Source organism: Apodemus sylvaticus, chromosome 16 (genome assembly GCF_947179515.1).
Source record: "Apodemus sylvaticus chromosome 16, mApoSyl1.1, whole genome shotgun sequence".
Classification (NCBI taxonomy): Eukaryota; Metazoa; Chordata; class Mammalia; order Rodentia; family Muridae; genus Apodemus; species Apodemus sylvaticus.
The window spans coordinates 63,982,644-64,000,719 of NC_067487.1; the positions used below are offsets into that span (position 1 = coordinate 63,982,644).

General features: G+C 43.2%; 1 protein-coding gene across 2 annotated transcripts in view; it reads right to left on the reverse strand.

Moving 5' to 3' along the window:
• The window catches only part of Gfm2 (GTP dependent ribosome recycling factor mitochondrial 2), a 36,427-nt gene that overhangs the window by 2,665 nt on the left and 15,686 nt on the right, over window positions 1-18,076 (reverse strand). For both annotated transcript variants that reach the window (XM_052159931.1, XM_052159932.1), the window contains 12 exons: window positions 17,347-17,407; window positions 16,975-17,154; window positions 13,537-13,617; window positions 12,584-12,732; window positions 11,181-11,321; window positions 10,998-11,097; window positions 9,690-9,876; window positions 7,341-7,417; window positions 5,511-5,649; window positions 3,089-3,268; window positions 2,741-2,856; window positions 346-528 (listed from right to left, as the gene is read on the reverse strand). In XM_052159931.1, coding sequence (XP_052015891.1) covers window positions 346-528; window positions 2,741-2,856; window positions 3,089-3,268; window positions 5,511-5,649; window positions 7,341-7,417; window positions 9,690-9,876; window positions 10,998-11,097; window positions 11,181-11,321; window positions 12,584-12,732; window positions 13,537-13,617; window positions 16,975-17,154; window positions 17,347-17,407 — 1,594 coding nt within the window. The remainder of the gene's footprint in view (window positions 1-345; window positions 529-2,740; window positions 2,857-3,088; window positions 3,269-5,510; window positions 5,650-7,340; window positions 7,418-9,689; window positions 9,877-10,997; window positions 11,098-11,180; window positions 11,322-12,583; window positions 12,733-13,536; window positions 13,618-16,974; window positions 17,155-17,346; window positions 17,408-18,076) is intronic.

Consider the following 18,076-nt stretch of genomic DNA (forward strand, 5'->3'; position numbering starts at 1 on the left):
GCCTGTCCTAGGGGCACAAGTGCCTGGTTGGGGAAGAGAATGATGCTGGCTCCAAAACTTAGCAGAAAACAGAAAATGCATGGAAGCAGGGGAGACAGTTAATAGACTGACCACATTCTGGTCTTTGTGGTCCTATGGTTGGAAGTAACCTGCTTGAAAAGCAAGTTTCCCAGTTCTCAGTCACCACTGAAGGCCAAAGTCTGTCAGCCATGATGGTTGAAAACTTGGCGTGCTTTCTCTAAGCCCCAGCCCGATGCCCACAGGTATCAGTGACACCTAGTTTCACTCACACTGCAGCATCTGCTATAGTAAACAATACGTACATTTCAGACACAAACAACTTACCATAATTTCTGCTAAAGGAACAAATCCTATAACAACTTTGTTGTCTTGGCGACTCTGAATTTCCTGAATGTTCCCTCTTCTTTGTGCCAAATCTGCCAGGACAGGGCTGAGGTGCTCTCTACTCACTGTGACCTCAAGACTCATCAGAGGTTCCAGCACCTGCTTGTCAGCTTTCTTCAGGGCCTAAAGAGATTTCAGAAGCTGAACAAATTCCCATTCCAGTACAAGGAAGCCATAGAAAAGCTAACTATTTCCTACATTCCCGAGCAGAGGGCTCTGGGATGCTCACTGGCTTTGACGCTGCACAGAGAACATCGTATCAGGAGCCCAGAAGTTAGTGCTTGTGCCTGTCGTGGCCAGCAAAGGAGAGTCTTCCAAAAGCCAACAACAAAGCCATAGTCAAGACAGCTGTCTATAAGCAAGCCCTTTCTTGTATGACAGTTTATAATCTTAGACTTCATAGGCCACATGAAGAACCTGAAAATGTTTTCAAGATAAAATAATTGTGTGGGAAAAGGTAAATATAAGCGGAAAAAGGTTGCCATTAGGGACTGGACTCCCAGAACTGTCCTCCATCCTTTTCAGTCTCCTGAACAGTACCTCACTGCCGAGCTTCAAAACCAGATTCTGTGTGCCTCGGCAGCAGCTGCAGCCCATGTCTGAGGACTCCAGGCTTGTCCTCCACTGGCCTGCTGTGGGGCAGTGTGTGGATACTCTGCAGCTCCACAGCGTGCCCCAGGCCTAGCTCAGAAGTTCCTTCTCCAAGCACTTCTCTGGCCTTGCTTATGTGCGGATGGCATTAGTAGTTCTCGGTTTACTTACATAGACTTCTCTGAGTTCCTTTTTCTAACAGACACCAGCATTTTTACGCCTGTTACAGCTGGTATCTTGTATTAGACCTAGTCTGGTTCCTGTCTGTCTGGACCGTCTTTCGCATGCCAGTCACTTCTGTACTGACTGTACTTCACTGTTCAAAAAATGTATTCTTCATTGTTCCCAGAACACAGTTCAAACTTTAATTAGTGCTTGAAAGTTTCACTGTGACCTCACTTTACTCTCCAGCGCTAGGCTACGGTACTCCTACACTGGGGGACCGCATGGAAGTCGATGATCAGCTCTAGTGAGTCACTGAGGCAGGAAGTGAAGGGCATGACACTCATGGGCAACTAAGGTGGTCACATGCTTGCTATCTGAGAGGGAAGATGCTTGGCCTAAATCCGTTGTTCAATGGGAGTGATTTGGTTGGCTTTTTTTGTTTGTTTTTTTGGTGTTGTTTTTTTTTTTTTTAAATGAACGCAATCTTATTTGAACAAATTCAAAAATTGGAAATTAAAGGTTGGAGAGATGGTGCAGCAGTTAAGAGCACTGACTGCTCTTCCAGAGGTCTTGAGTTAAATTCCCAGCAACATGGTGGCTCATGACCATCTATAATGAGATCTGATGCCCTCTTCTGGCATGCAAGTGTCCTTGCAGATAGAGCACTCAGATACATAAAATAATCTTTAAAAAGAAATTGAAATTAATATTAGATTTCCATTGTCCTTTACATTAAAGCCCAATGTCAAGCTGACCTTAGGGCAATGTCAAGGTCTGTCCACTTAAATCCACCAGGCTTGGGGCTGAAAGGATGGCTTAGCAGTTAAGAGCATTGGGTGTTCTTCCAAAGGACCTGGGGATTCAGTGTTCAGCACCTATATAGCAGCTCCCACATGTCTGTTAATTCCAGTTCCAGAGCTTCTCACATACATGTAGGCAAACACCAATGCACATAAGATAAAAATTACATACATACATACATATGTGTGTATATATATATATCCCTCCCCAACCAGGCTTGTGGTTTGGAAAGATCTTTTGCTAAAATCAGAATGTTTTTTTTTGGATTTGTTTTTTTTTCGAGACAGGGTTTCTCTGTATAGCCTTGGCTGTCCTAGAACTCACTCTGTAGACCAGGCTGGCCTCGAACTCAGAAATTCTCCTGCCTCTGCCTCCCAGAGTCCTGGGATTACAGGTGTGCGCCACCACCTCCCAGCCAGAATGTTTTGTTTAATCTGTCTGACCAGTAATTTCTAAAATCTTTCAAATAAAATTTAGTTTTAGAAATCAAAGATTTCCCATTCAAGAGCTATTTTAAAATTTTTAAATTACATTTGTGTGTGTGGTGTGTGCTCATGAGCACCATAGTGCATATGTGGAGGTCAGAGGACAACTTTCCGAAGTCAGAAGGACTTCCTATGCAGTTCCTGAGTATTAAACTCAGAATTGGGCGTGGTGGTGAGACCTTTACCCACTGAGCCACAGGATGGCCCCATGGCACTTGTTCCCGTAAGTCTGTGGAAGCTGTGCTGCTGCACCGGAGCACGTCCTTAACACAGAAGCATGAGGAGTGCCATACCTTCTGTATACACCGTGAGATGCAGGCAGTGACCATGGTTGTGGAGGTGCCAGGGTGAATCTCCAGTGAGTGTAACGTCATTGCCACGTCCTGGACTGGGGATCCAAGCAGAGGCCCTGAGTGGGAAAAATAAAACTCAACAATACACACAACACAACAGCAAAGAGTGATGCAACAAGAATTCAACTGAAGCACAACCCAGACGACACTGCCACGTCTGTAACACTTGGACTAGCTCGGAAGCTAGAGCAGAACACCAAGGCAGAGTGCACTCTGGTATGCCCAAACCCCAGCACGAGGGAAAGGAGGAATCGAACAGTCAACGGGAGGCAGCTGTGCGTCCCTCACCCTGGAGGCATGCACTGTGGACGGCACTTTCAATGGCTTCCCGAGAGGCCTGCAGCAGGTCTTCACCCACACAGTCCGCGTACTCCATCGTGGCCACAGCACACGGCTCTTCCGCTGGCTGGAGTTCCAGCTCGGCTCTCACGAAATGCCGCTTGTCTCCTAGCATCCTATCGAGGGTATCTGAGGACAAACACATTGACATGCATGAGACTGAAGGGGGTGTCTACACACAATGCTCAACTTTTGGCCAAAAAATGAAGGAAGCCCAAGGAAGAAGCCAGGAACAGGCTGCCCCAGGATGTCGGCTGCCCTTGCTGAGACTGCCTGCATCGAGGCCTGAGTCCACTCAAAACCAAGTCTTTAAGAGTATCAAATAAATGACCAGAGCTTGGGAAAAAGGCATCACTCAAATTATAAAATATCTAGAGAGTATAAAAAGCTGATAACAAAACTATAAAACTGGTTCCCCTGCCAATTTCCAAACTTAAATTTCCCCATATTCTTCCAGAAATATTTAATGCTTTCCATTCTCCCCCAAAAACTAGTAAAGTATTTCTTTTTTTAAAATTGCATTATTATAAGTAAGTACACTGTAGCTGTCTTCAGACACCAGAAGAGGGTGTCAGATCTCTTTATGGATGGCTGTGAGTCACCATGTGGTTGCTGGGATTTGAACTCATGACCTTCAGAAGAGCAGTTGGTGCTCTTACCTACTGAGCTCCCAAAGGAATTTTTTTTTTTTTTTGGTTTTTTTGAGACGGGGTTTCTCTGTGTAGTCCTGGCTGTCCTGGAACTCACTCTGTAGACCAGGCTGGCCTCAAACTCAGAAATCTGCCTGCCTCTGCCTCCCAAGTGCTGGGATTAAAGGTGTGGGCCACCACCACCCGGCTAAGTATTTCTTAAAATATAGAAAAGCAGCTTTCCTTGTTTTGTTTTGTTGTTTTGGATGGGGGGGGGGGGGGCAGCGTCCTTTCTTTGTAAGTGCTGGGACTGAACCCAGGCTTTCCTCTCCCACTACGTCTACATTCTTACGGCACTTGTTACCAACCTGACCTGTGCACATCTGCTGTCTTCAGTGTCCTCACTATGTGCCCTGTGCACATCTGATGTCTTCAGTGTCCTCACTGTGCGCCCTGTGCACATCTGTTTACTTTTGCCATTAGCTTTCCCTGCAGGCTGTGCTCCCATCCCAGCCCTGGTCTCATATAGATGACGGATAATTTCACACCATACACAGTAGTGTGTGCACATTTACTGTACTTCACCCTCTCTCTGGGTTTTAATGACTCCATATTTGACAGTGAGCATGTTTTTCAAGCCAGCAAGCTGGTTCCTGGGACCCTTATTTCCTTTTATAAAGCATGTATTTATATAGTACCTTACTGTGGGATGCCCTTGAGGCATAAGTTGAAATACATCTCTCTAGAGTCCTGCTTCCTTTAGCTTATTCAAAAGAAGAAACTACCCATGAGTACCTAACATCAAATCCCTCTTAAAGATTCTCACACCAAGCAGGTACTGTGGATTAAGGCTTAAAGCTCTGCATTAGAAGCTTGTAATTACAGATTCTGGTGCTCCCCTTGATGCCATGCCCAGACATGTTTCCTGCCTCCTGCCTGTGTAGAGAAAACTCTCCCAAGTCACCTCCTTCTGTGATGACTGTGATGAAGCGGCCTCCAGGGCTGGGGAGAGGACAGCAGAGTCCCCAGCTGGTGGCTGCAGTGGCTCCCTCCTCCTCCTCATCTCCATAGTTTCCCTCTAACTAGCTCGGGCCTTAAGGGAAGAGGGCATCACTGGTGTTCAGCGCGCTTCCTCTCCCCAACACCCCACCCCTGCGCTGCAGTGCACAGTCCAGCAGCAGAGCGCCCGTGTCACTGCAGATATGTTTGCTTAATTTTCAGGATTCAGTCAAATGTGGTCAACTAGACTCAACAAGTTTTCAAAAAGGCAATGTAAATATCCTTTAGAAGGCCTGCATTACTTCACAATCTGTTCATGACAGTTCACCTTGGGGTGAATAGTGATCACTGTTATTTTGCTTCAGGGAACCAAATACAGAGAACCTGAGCACTTACATTCAGGACACTAACATAAAAACTGCACCTCCTCTAGAATGCTATCAGTAGAGGAACACTGGATTAAATACCGGAATTACTCACACACTACATACAATAAATATGAATTGACTTCAAATTCTTATTCCCATTTCAGTGGTAAGGGCTGGAACATGCCGTCGACTTCACTGTCCCATGGCCAGCAGGAAACACATTTGTCTGATGGATGGGTAGCAGTGGCTTATAGTAAGTGCGAGCCTTCTGTGCTCATAATTTTTTTAAAAATAAACACAGTAAAACTGTGTATTTAAACACTGCACAGCTAAACACTAAACAGACCCAGAATGTCCAAAATGTTTTCTTTTTACCTGTGGCACGAACTGAGTTTAAGATGGTTTCCCGGTACGCCACCTGCAGAGGCCCCAGATAGGTCTCTAGGCCATACTCCCTCTTGATACGATCATGGATGATCTCAATATGTAACTCCCCCATGCCACACAGGACAGTCTGGCAGTAAAAAGGAAAAAACAAAACAAAATAAAACAAAATACTATATATAGGAAAAAAGTAATGCAAAGTATGATAAAAAGGAATGATGTTCACATATTTAAGTAATTTTCTATTAATTACAAGTGAGTTTCTTTTGAAAAGTTTCTGAGGGCTCCTACATGAAAATACTACTTTTGACTTTTTTGACTAGAATAATAAATCAAATGCAGTAAACTTTTGGGCACTGTCTCTGTCCATGCCAGTCTGATGCCGGCTGAGTAAGTAGCACATGTTAGGGTCACACTCACTTCCTGACCCCATACCAAATCTGGCTGAAGCCACAGGAGTCTGACCAATACTTACAACTTCTGGATTATGCCTTTTATCTTTGTATGCAGTTTGCTTGTTATCTATTGCTATTGCATGTGTGCTCTTTGTGCATGCTGTAGGGAGAGGCATGTGTAGAGGTCAGAGGGCAGCCATTTAAATTCCAGGATGGAATCCAGGTGTCAATTGTGTGCAGCCAGTGACTTTCCACACCGAGGTATCTCACTGGGCCTAGTTTTTAATATTTGATGTGTATGGATACTTTGCCTGCCTGTATGTCTGTGCCCCACTGGCATGCCTGATGCCTAAAAAGCCGTAAGAGGGCACTGGAGTTGCAAATGGTTGTGAATCATCACATAAGTGCTGGGAATTAAACTCAGGACCTCTAGAAGAACAGCCAGGCTCTTAATCACTGAGCCACCTCTCCAGTGCCCCTGGTTTAATTTTTGACAGGGTTTCACTTGTATGTGTCCAACTTCAACTTCATATCAAACTTGTAGCAATATTACCTTAGCCTCTCAAGTATTGGAAACACAGGCACGAGACATCTCAAACCTGGCTAAACCCTTTTCCTTTTCTTTTTTGGGGTGGTGGTGGTGGTGATGGTGGTGATATTTTTGAAACAGAATTTCACTATGTAGCTCTGGCTGTTCTGGAACTCACTTTGTATACCAGACTGTTCTAGAACTCAGATTCATCTGTTTTTCCTCCAAATGCTGTGTTTAAAGGAAGCACCAGCACCATTCCGCTAACTCTTCTCTTTATGAAGAAGTAGAGAGCTGTTTGATACTATGGTTGAAGATAATGCCTTAAGAATGGGGTAAATAACCTCCCTGTAAAACCTCTCTCAGCTACATAGATGTTTCCAGAATGCTGTAGACCCCTAAGCTAGTCTGAACACTCATACAACAGAAACTGGCTTCTCTGCTTCTGACCTCCTTTAGCATGCTGCTTTTGTAAGCATCAGTGTAAGAGACATAAGAGCTGAATCTTATTTCAAAGCTTCACAGTTGGGCGGTGGTGGCACACGTCTGTAATCCCAGCACTCTGGGAGGCAGAGACAGGCAGATTTCTGAGTTTGAGACCAGCCTGGTCTACAGAGAGAGTTCCAGGACAGCCAGGGCTATACAGAGAAACCCTGTCTCCAAAAAACCAAATCCCCAAAACCAAAAACCAAAAAAAACCTTCACAAAAGCCTGTGTTATGGAAAGTCCATACCAATGGGGAGTGAGCTATAATTATTTTAGGGAATTGAAGAGAATGATAACACATAAAGAGGAACGTATATTATGAGCCAACGCTCTTTTCCCTCAGGGGCGTAGCCTAGGCAGTGCTATGTGCACGCCCCCCTCCTTCCTAGGACTGGGCCACAGTAGACTTACTTGTCCAGAGTCAGGATCGAGTTTCACTTTCAAACTTGGATCTTCACGCTGAAGGCGGTCCAAGGCATGATCCAAATCTGAGTGATTAGACAATGCCTGTTATCGTCACCTCATTTCTAGTTAACAACAGTAAGTTTCAGGTGGGGAGCATAGATTAACAAGCAGGTACACTGATTCAAAAAGGAAATTTCAAAGAGCCATAAATGCTCTGCAGAGAGAGGCTAAAGCAAGGTAAGACAACTCCAACAAGAGGTGTGAACGTGAGAGGTGTGCAAACGTCTCCAGAGAGCTGTGTGAAGCAGCACGCAGGCACAGCCGGACAGCAGCAAGTGAAGAGCAGCAGACAGGAAGGGAGATGCAGGGCGGGGCAAGCAGGCACCATCCAACAGGCCATGCCAAGAGGTTTGGCTTTACACTGGGAAGCTACTGAAGGGCCTTATAGAGACAGTAACCTCATCAGGTTCTACTGTGAAACCTAGGAGCTGACAAAAACCAATCATCATGCGTTCAGGAAGACTGGCTACAATGAGGAGATTACCCCATGGTCAGTTCTCGGCCAGAGGAGAAATGAAGATGAGTCGTTTGTGTTTAATATGCTACGTGGAGTAAGTCAGTAATGACTTTAGCAGCTAAGTGCGCTTGCCTTCTTTATAAAAGTTCCAGAGGCTGAAAAGTGCAGTTGAAGAAAAGGAGCTGAACCACAGATTAATCAGTTAACCTTTATCAACTACATTCATTCATTCACTTGTTTCTTAGGTATATAAACCAAGCTTTCTAGAGCGGTGCTGCCCATTTCTAAGTGTTACTGGTCTGAATTAATAGGTGCTATAAATGCAAAATGCACATCAGATTTCAAAGACTTAGTATGAAAAAAATAGTTCTCTACAAAGATTTATGTATGTGAGTACTTTGATTGCTTAGTGTGTTTGTGCACCCCTCGCAGGCTGGTATCCTTGGAGGCCAGAAGGTGTCACATTCTCCAGAAATGAAGTTACACATGGTTGCTAGCCACCATGATCCAGCAGTGGGTGCTGAGAATTCAACCCAGAGTTGCAAGAGCAGAGTGTGCTCTTAACTACTGTGCCATCTCTCTAGATGTCATTAATGCTTTTTATAGTACTTCATGCTTAAATGACAACATGATATTACATCTATTATCTGAAATGCTTGAGATAAAAAATGTTCAAATTTCACGCATTACAGACTTGGGATTTTGCTACATATTTTTTAAAAAATGTATTACATAGGAGAGCTGTGTGTGTGTACATATAGATTATGCATGACATAACTGGCTGGGACTGAGGGCACCAGAGGAGAGCATTAGACCTCTTGGAATGTGCATTCCCAGCAGTTCTAAGCAGTTGTGTCGGTGCAGGACTCAAGCGCAGGGCCTCTGACAGAACAAGTGCTCTTAACTGAGCCCCCGCCCCGCCCCTGTTACATTTGCCTTACACTAAATGCTGTTCCTTCAGCAACTGGACAAAAAAAGACCCAGTTTCATTACTTGTGCTCTTAGATCTATACTTCAATTTCTTTCACGTGCACTCTAGCCGGGCAGATAAACTACACCCCCATCTGGCTAGGTATTCTCTCACTGCATCTTAGGAGACGTGGAGAGGAAATAAAGGTTGCTCTTGATCTCCTATAACCTGTGCATCCAAGTCGTCTGTAAGGACTAAAGGACGCTAGAACATTCATCTTTAGGTGGTGTGTATAAGTGAGAACTCACTGGGAGCCTCTGAAGTGCAGATGCGTGAGCTCAGACCTATAGTTTCTAAGACAGAGATGTTCAGGGGAGCCATTATAATGTAAGCAAGACCAGGTGAAAGATGAGAAAACAGAAGGCAAAATGGGGAAAACATCTTCAGGAAATCAGAGCTGGTGCATACTGTAGATGCAGGAAAGTGAATCATGTCCTAGTTAATCTAACACATTAGCGGGGCAGAGCAGGGCTGAATACTTGGAATTTCATGGAAGGCATTACAAAGCAGGGCGGTGGTGGGACATGCTTTTTTTAATCAAGGTGGAGAGGCACAGAGATGCAGAGGTGCAAGAAGGTGCAGCTCTGAGTTCAAGGCCAGTCTGGTCTACAAAGTGAGTTCCAAGACAGCCAGAGTTACAGAGAAATCCTGACTCAAAAAAATCACAACCCAAACAACAACAACAACAACAACAACAACAACAAAACACATCGAAGTGACTCAAGTAAAACTGAGACCAAGCCCAGGAAATGCTGAGCAGTAAACACAAGTAAATTTAACTCTAACACAGAAGTCTTCTGAGGACTCATGGAAAGTGGTTCCCACAGGCTACAAACACCAACGAACTGAAAAGGCAACGCTGCTGTACCTGGCTGCTTAGCCACCGATGGGGGCTCTATGGTGCAGAAGAAGACAGGCTCTGGGATCTCCACCCCAGCCAACAGCAGACTCTCTGCGTCACCCTTCTTTCCGTGCTTCCCTTCTTCCCGCCCGGCTCTGCGCGCGGCAGCCAGTGCACTGGACTTGGAGGAGACTATGGTGTCTCCAGTGGCGGTCTGCAAGCAGATGGGACAGCGTCCTGGCTAGCACTTACCTCCCAGCCAAACCACGCGACAAAACGCTGGGGAGCATGCTCTTCACTCGAACTTAAGAGAAGTAATTCACAAGTCTTACAACTTTATATAAGGCTCATTTAACCTGTGTAAGACCTCTAAACCCTCATTGTAATAAATCCTAGCAAATAATGAAATATACAATACATACCAAAATTTATTAGCTAAATCAATCAATCAATCAATCAATCAATCTGCCTAAAAATATATCTTCCTGAGTTTCCCATTATAGCAAGGCAGGTTTAATAAAAGCTCAAAAGTGTTTTAACATCTCCTCCCCAACACACACACACACACACACACACACACACACATCGACACTATATAAAAGCTCCATGGAATTAAAGCCGTATTTTAAATGAAGTCGAGATCCAGCCATAAGCAGCATAGACGGCTTGTAAACTCTGAAACTGCAGTTTGCTTGTGCTCTGTTCATATCAAGGCTCTGCTGGTTTGTTTCCCTCTGTAGACAGCTCTACAAATGACTGCAGTGCTCCTTCAAATACGACAAGGAGCAGGGCCATCACGTCCTGACCAGCTGTAAGGCTGGATCAAACTCTCTGCTGTGATCTGAACAGATGAGCACTTGGCCCGCACAGTAGAGGAGTCGAGACCAGCCAGGGCCAGACACTAAGTCCAAGGCAAGCCTGGAAAACTCAGTGACAGAAACAGAGAGTCTCTCTTCGTGCTCCCGACCCTCCAGAGAGGCTCTCTCTCCCTCTCCTCTCGCTTCTCTCCTTCCCTCTCCCTCTCCCCCTCTCACATGCACACACACACAAATACACAAATAGGCAAAACATTCCATAGGAATAAAATAAAATAAACTGTAAATAAACTTTCGACTTTACTTGGAGTTGAACTTTATTTGTGTATAACCCATCCTGTCTGTGGGCTTCTGTAATCTACCTTTCTTTCTACCAAATGCATGATATTCAACTCTACTGATAAATATGCCATCATATCCATATAATAGACATTTATATGGTTTGTGCCTTTTTTGCTATTATAAAGTATTTATAAATCACATTTGCATGATATGTTATGGAACCCATGTGCTCACTTACTTGTTTAAGCCCAACTGTCAAAGCAATGTTACCAGCAGTCAGAGAAGGAATTTCTACATGTTGGTCAGCAAATGGCAAAAGCAGACGACTCATTCTTTCCCTATAAAACCCACGATCTGTATTAGTAAAGTACTTTTAAATAAATGAGTGCAGTTTTAGAAAATAACCAAAACTTCTCCTTACGTGCAGTTTCTATTAATGTTATGGATAGCCAGCTGGGGCGTCAGTGAACCCGAGTAAATGCGCAGGAAAACCAGGGGTCCTCGCTGTTTGTCGTGTAGCACTTTAAATGCCAGTGCACACAAGTCACCCTTATACCACTGCCTGCAAGATAAAGGAGGTATTAGGGAAGGCCCAGCTGTCTGCACAGACCAGGCAGGGTACTCCCAAACATCTCGTGCATCTTTTAGCAGTTATCCAGGCCCAGAAAGTAACATTCCTACAACTTTCTCTTTCATCACTGACTAAAACACTTAATGAGGGCTTACTAATACATCTTTAAAACTAGAAATAGGTTTTCTTTCAAGTACTGACGCATTCGTGAACATCTTCATTGCATGAACTCTCTCTTTAAAATGTGTATCTTCAAAGGTCATAAACCAAGGACTCTCCTTGGATAAGTAAGTGTTCTTCCCACTTGTTGCTTCGGCCTCTCGCCTCTCTGTGTATGGCTGAATAATAACATTAATCTACAGGAGAAACTTGAACTTGTTTACAGAAACATTATTCTTAAAGAAACAGCTTTTAAATTAGCATTCACTAAAAAATTGGAAAGTTTGAGTTTTCCTGAAATTGACAAATTTTGTCCATTAGGTGCATTTTTCTGAGAAAAGATGAAACTGTCATCAGTCTCACAGAAGTCCGTGAGTCAAAGTTAAACACTTCTAACTCGAGTCTTTTCCCATCTTACTCCTAGTCCTTGATAGTACTAATTCGGAAGCTTTCTACATGCTAGCACTGCTCCTTATGCTTAACCTACATTTTTAATTCCCTGTCTTTTTATAACAGTCTTAGGAGATAGGCCTCCGCCTGCTGCCCGCTGGTGGTTCACTAACGGAGGCTAAGGCACTTGGATCCATCCGGCCACTTGGCATGAAATCCATGCTCATGTCACATGCCATCGTAATCCCAAGATGTGAGCACTTATTACTGTCCTCATTAACACAAACCCACTTCTGTGCTATGCTTAATGTTACCTCAGATATTGGAGATCTATTACAGAGATAGACAGCAAGAGAAGACAATAACCTTCTCTACAACCACAAAATATTTTGACTACAGAAAAATCCTGAAGTCTAGATGAATAGAAACATATCTACTAAAAGAATAACAAACTTTTAAAAAATAAAAATAAAAAGCCAACCGAGATGGCAGAATCGATACACAAAGAAAAAAAACCACCTTCATAACTCTACCTAGAAGAGAACAAAAATGTCTTTGCAAGTGAGAATGAGTATGGCCTGTACCATTTACAGAGATACTCTTCATCACTTTTTAAAATGGCTGCTTTAAAGTACTTTCATGAAAACAAGACCTATTCAGTTTTTCCAGCCGTATGAGTTTGACGTATGTGGCCACACACTCACAGAAACTCGTACTGGCGCTCCTCAGGTGATGGCAGGTAAGCGGTCACAGCGTCCAGCAGGGGCTGCACGCCCTTGTTCTTCAAGGCACTCCCACACAGCACCGGCACTGCAGCCTGAGCCAGTGTTACTCTGCGTACTGCAGCCTGCAACTAAAAGCAAAGAGAGAGCGTGCTCACAGTGACCTAGTCCCTGTCACAATCTCCAGTCAAAGGCTTCCCCTAAACCCCTGTGAGCTGCTCTGCACCACACCTCCATCACCTTCACGGATTTCTTTTTCATACAATGTTAATCACTTCCCAGTACGCTGGATGTCTGGTGTTGTCTCCTGCTCAATAAAATCTTTATAAGTATTATAGTGAGGCCTCTGAAAATACAGCAAAGCTTCAGAAGGTAGAAAAGCTTTAGATATAATAGGTGCTTATTATACTGAAAAAGTGCTGTATCCACCGGGGCTGATCTCTGCACTGTGATCAGCTGTGGTTCTCTGCAGAGGTCTCTGTCTGCTGCAAAGAGAGGCTTTGATGCATGATGGAGCTACATCTATTTGTGGGCATAAGGCTAAGCTTTAGAATACATCTAGGAACTATGCTGGTGCAGTGAAGTGGCAGCAGTGGGTTCTTGTCCCCTAAGTCACACCACACTAGCCCAGGCAGTGGCTAGGTTTCCAGGACTGGGGACAATCTCTCCTGCTGATGCCCACTGAAGAGCCATGGCTATGAGAAAATGAACTGACCCTAAGTCTATGTAAGGAAAATGATTCAGCTTCTAACTTTGTAAACCATATCTAGAAACAGCATTAAGAACGTATACAAGCAGTGACTTTCATTTTTAAGCCACCGTTTTTAACAGTATAAAATGTTAACACACACACCTTATACACTCTCCAAAGACAGAAAAACCAAACCATATTCACTTGAGTAAAATTTTGTATAGATAATTGAACAACACATTACCTTTTCAGCTGGTACTAAGTCAAAATTTTCACTAAATTCACCTAAAACCAAGTCAGCAAATTCATCATCTAAATCTGCAACCTGTAAAGAAAGACAAACTTGTATAACTTGTATTTAGTTTCATTCTTAGCTAACTTTACATGTATACACCAGTGAGATCTTTGAAGACAGTTACATAACCTGCCACACACAGGCCAAACAACTCTTTGTACCTTTTGAAAAAACAGCTTGGTTCTGTTTTGTTTCCCCCAAAGAAAAAAACCTGGAAATTGAAGGTGTGCTGTGAATTTCTTGAAGTCAGAGCTGGACTCAATTCCATGTGACCTACTCAGTGCCACAGAGAAAATGCCTAGCGCATGCACAGTGACAATCACACAGGGGACTTGTGATCTTGGGGATAAAGCAGGGGGCTTTTAGCTCACAGCATGTGTCATCGGGTATGGCTCTAGCACATGAATGCATAAGGATCGCTACACTTCCCACAAAGCCAGACTGAAAACCCTTATCTACTACCGCAAGGTAAGGTACTTCAGCTGCTGTTGCTGGCATCAGGTTAATGATACAACTGTAATTACTAGTTTGTGCTTCTCATAACCGTCTGCATAAATGAAACAGATAATTCAGCTAACAACAAAGTAATAAAACAGACTGGGCATAATGAAACACCCCTGCAATCCCAGCACTTAGGAGGATGAGGCTGGAGGACTGCACATTTCTAGGCAGCCTGGCCTAGAAATTGAGATTCTGCCTCACACAAAGGATAAAAACAAATCATGATTATAATTCTAAATCAATTTCAATTGTGGGTGATAGTGCAAAGAAGCAAGACATTCAAGCTTGGAGAGAAAACCAAAGTGTAAGTGCAGAAGTCAGAGCAGAAGCAAGCCTAACCTTCCCAGAAAGCACGAAGTGGACTGGGGGTAAAGGCAGCTGTACGCTCTTTGCCAAGTTGTCTGACTTGGCTCTCTGCTGACACTGGCCATTTCCCACCCTGAAGCGAGTATATAAGATGCTGTACTTCTCAATACACTTGATTGGCTTGAGACAGAATGTGTGCAAGGCCTCCATACACCGGCTTCTACCCTCTCTGCTTCTCATACTGTCACTCAAGAACCACGCTGGGCCTGGTCACTTTCTTCTTAGGGCTGTAGTGATCAATAGCCAATCCCAGCCATTCTTTCAGCTCTGGGCAGTTCGTGGCCCATAAGTGCCAGGTATTCCTATCATCATTACACCTCACCTCCAAAGGAGTCCTAAGAGACAGAAAGCTAATTCTAGTTCATACTTAGGCTCTCAATTTAAGGGTCAATTTAACTGGGGTTAAAATCTACCATCACAGGCACTTTAAAGCAGTTTGCCATCATAATCATTTTTAGGTATAGCTCAGTAGTATTAAGCTCATTTATATTGTTGGCCAATCTCCTAAACTTTTAAAATCGCCAACAACTCCCATCCTCCATCCCCAAGCCTCTGGTAAGTACCATTCTATTTTCTGTCTCTGTGAAGCAGAGCACTGTGGCATTTTAGCGATGTACTTCACTGACACAGCGGCCTCAGGGTTACTAATGCTGCTGTTCCCTATGTTAGACGTCCCTTCCCTTTTAAGACAGAGTAACAGCCACATTTTGTTGACCCACTCATCTGTTGATGGCCACTGGGGCTATCTCTGCTTTTTGCTTACTATGAATATCACTACTAGGAATGGGGATGGTTTCAAGACACTGCTTCTAATTCTTTGGGGGTCGATACCCCAAATGGAATGTTTGGAGGAGCTGCCATCCCACATGGTCTCCTTTCCTTTCCTTTTTTTCTTTTTAAAGGATTTATATTTATTTTATCTGTATGACTGTTTTGTCTGCATATATGTAGACACACCACATGTGTGCCCAGTGCCTGTGTGGATCAGAAGAAAGTGTCAGATACCCTGGAACAGGAATGACTGCCAGTTGTGGGTGCAGGAACAGAACCTGGGTCCTGTGGTCCTAACCGTCCCATCTCTCCAGCCCTTCTTACATGGCTTTCTATTGCAGCTAATCACTGTATTCCCACCAGAGTATACAAGGATTGTATTTGTTCTATACTCACCAATGCATACTTGTGGGATTTCTCTTATTGTAGCTAATGCACCTGACGTGGTCTTGTTCTCTAAATTTTATCCACATTCATTATAATTGTCATGTGCTATTAGCTTCTTATACCTCAAACTTTCTCTATATACATCAAACACTGTCACACTGTAGTAAAAGCCGTAGGTACAAGCATGTTTTAGCTATCCATCTGGATTATAAGATCCTTCTTTATGCCTATAATTGTTCTATATTAAAATTGCGCGCGTGCGCGCATACACACACACACACACACTCAAAAAGGAACTAATTATGTGTCCAATTCATGATTATTGTCAATTCTCCTCTTTCTATGTCTTATTAATCTCAAGAAGTCACCTAGCAGGGAAAACAATCTTGCTATGTTCTATTAAGGTATTGAGAATTGAGGTAGACCTGAGCTATCTAGCAACTATAATAAATTGATAGCTTTAATATTTCTAATTAATCTGACATCTGATAAAGTAGAAGATAGGCAGGTTCCTTTCAGGAAAAATTTCCATATTGCACAGGAGATAAAACATGGTTTCTGTTTGCCTGAGAAAGGTCAATATAAGCCCAGGTTGTCCTGGAACTCACTATGTAGCCTGGGCTGACCTTAAACTTTCCTGCTTCAATACCTGAAGTACAGGTGTATGCCACAATAAACTCAGCAACATTGTTTCTAACAGCAAAAAAAGAAAAACAACTTTAAGTCAATCTACTGAGAAGCAGACAATAAATTGTACTGTAATCATGTATCAGAGCATCATACCACACTAAAACTGAACTGTCACTAATACCTGTATCAACAGTGACCAGCTCCATCACAATATAAAATGAAAAATATAAACAATATCATTCCACATAGAAGAGGAGAATATGCAAACGAATGCTAACACTAAAATTACATGTTGGGTAGGGGAGTGCACATGCTTAACATCTAACAAATCCTCGGTTCAACTCTGAGCACAAAAGAAAACCAAGCTAGGGCCAGAGCAATAGCTCCGTGGCTCTCAAGCATCTGATAACTCTGGTTCCAAAGGATCCTAAGGTCCTCTTTTGCTCTCCCTGGGCACTAGACATATATATGGTAAATACAAATACATGCAGGAAAATCACTCATACAAATAAAATGAATTTTAAAAGGAAAAAAAAACCAACTAAAAGGGATATACAGATAAATAGGAAACAAGGCTAATTATTTCACCTTTGTTTATGATAGGTGGCAGACACAATGGCATTAATTTTCATTCACCGTACTTTACATACTGCATATGTAATTTTATATAAAGGTTTACAATACATATGTCCAAATGCTACTGAACATGGAATTTTAAACTAAAGTATTTACTTGTTCAATTAAGGAGTTCCTTGCTTCAATCGTCTCCTTGAGCAATTCCGCATCACTCGCTTCTGAGAGCGGCTTTCTCTCAAAGTCTTTTCCATCATCAGAGTTAGAATTCCAAACAAGTTTTTCTTTGTTTACTATATCCACCACTCCTTGGAAAGTTCTGGCTTCACCAACTGGCAGCTGTAAGTCAGAGCAGGCTTTATGTGGTTACAGCACACTGGTGACGGCTTACCAGCACAACACTTTCCTCAACCCTTGCCTCAGTATTTCAATCGAAGTCTTTAGCTGCATTTAGTTGAGTATGCGTCAAAAGTGTGCATTTCACAATAACCGAGGAAAGTTATCAGAATGTGGTATTAACTAACCGATTACCTGTAAAACCAGGGGCGTTGCCTTCAGCTTCTCCTTGATGCTTTCAACTGCATAGTCAAAGCTGTAAAAAGCAGAGCAACCTGTTAGAAACACAGTAAAACCTCTCCAAACAGGTTTAAGAGTGTCCTCTAAAGTAACCCCTCTAATCTCCATCCTGCGCACTACATCAGGTTTCCATAGGGTGGTGTCTAAAAGAAACCTGACAATAGATAGCAATTGAGTATTTACCGTTATCTCACCATGGGCAAGTCTAAGCAATTATTACTGCAAGCTTCATATAACTAAGTTTTGATACTAATTAAGGTCACACAGTTAATTAATTAGAGGTGAATGCAAGATTTCATTTGAATTAAGGATGTTTCTTCTACAGCTATATAAACTATTGGTTTTCTTTCAAGACCCAGACTGACTACTGGTCTACGTTCCGATCTTCGGTATTCATATCTTATGCTATGGCGCCTGTCTTATGCTCACATTTGGGCTGGCTACCTATGGTACAAATACTAATGTTGGCACACAGGCAGACTTATATATACACATATACTGTGGGCTGCTGTTTGAATTTTCTTCTCCCTCAAGAGGGGTGCCCTGATGAGGTGAAGTCAGGTGGAATCTTAATTAGCCAAATAAAGGCTACAGCCTGTGATTGGGCAGTGGGAAGAAAAGGCAGAGCTAAAAGTCTTAGAGAGGAGGGAGGAGGAGGGGGAAGAAGAAGATGGAGCAGAACTAT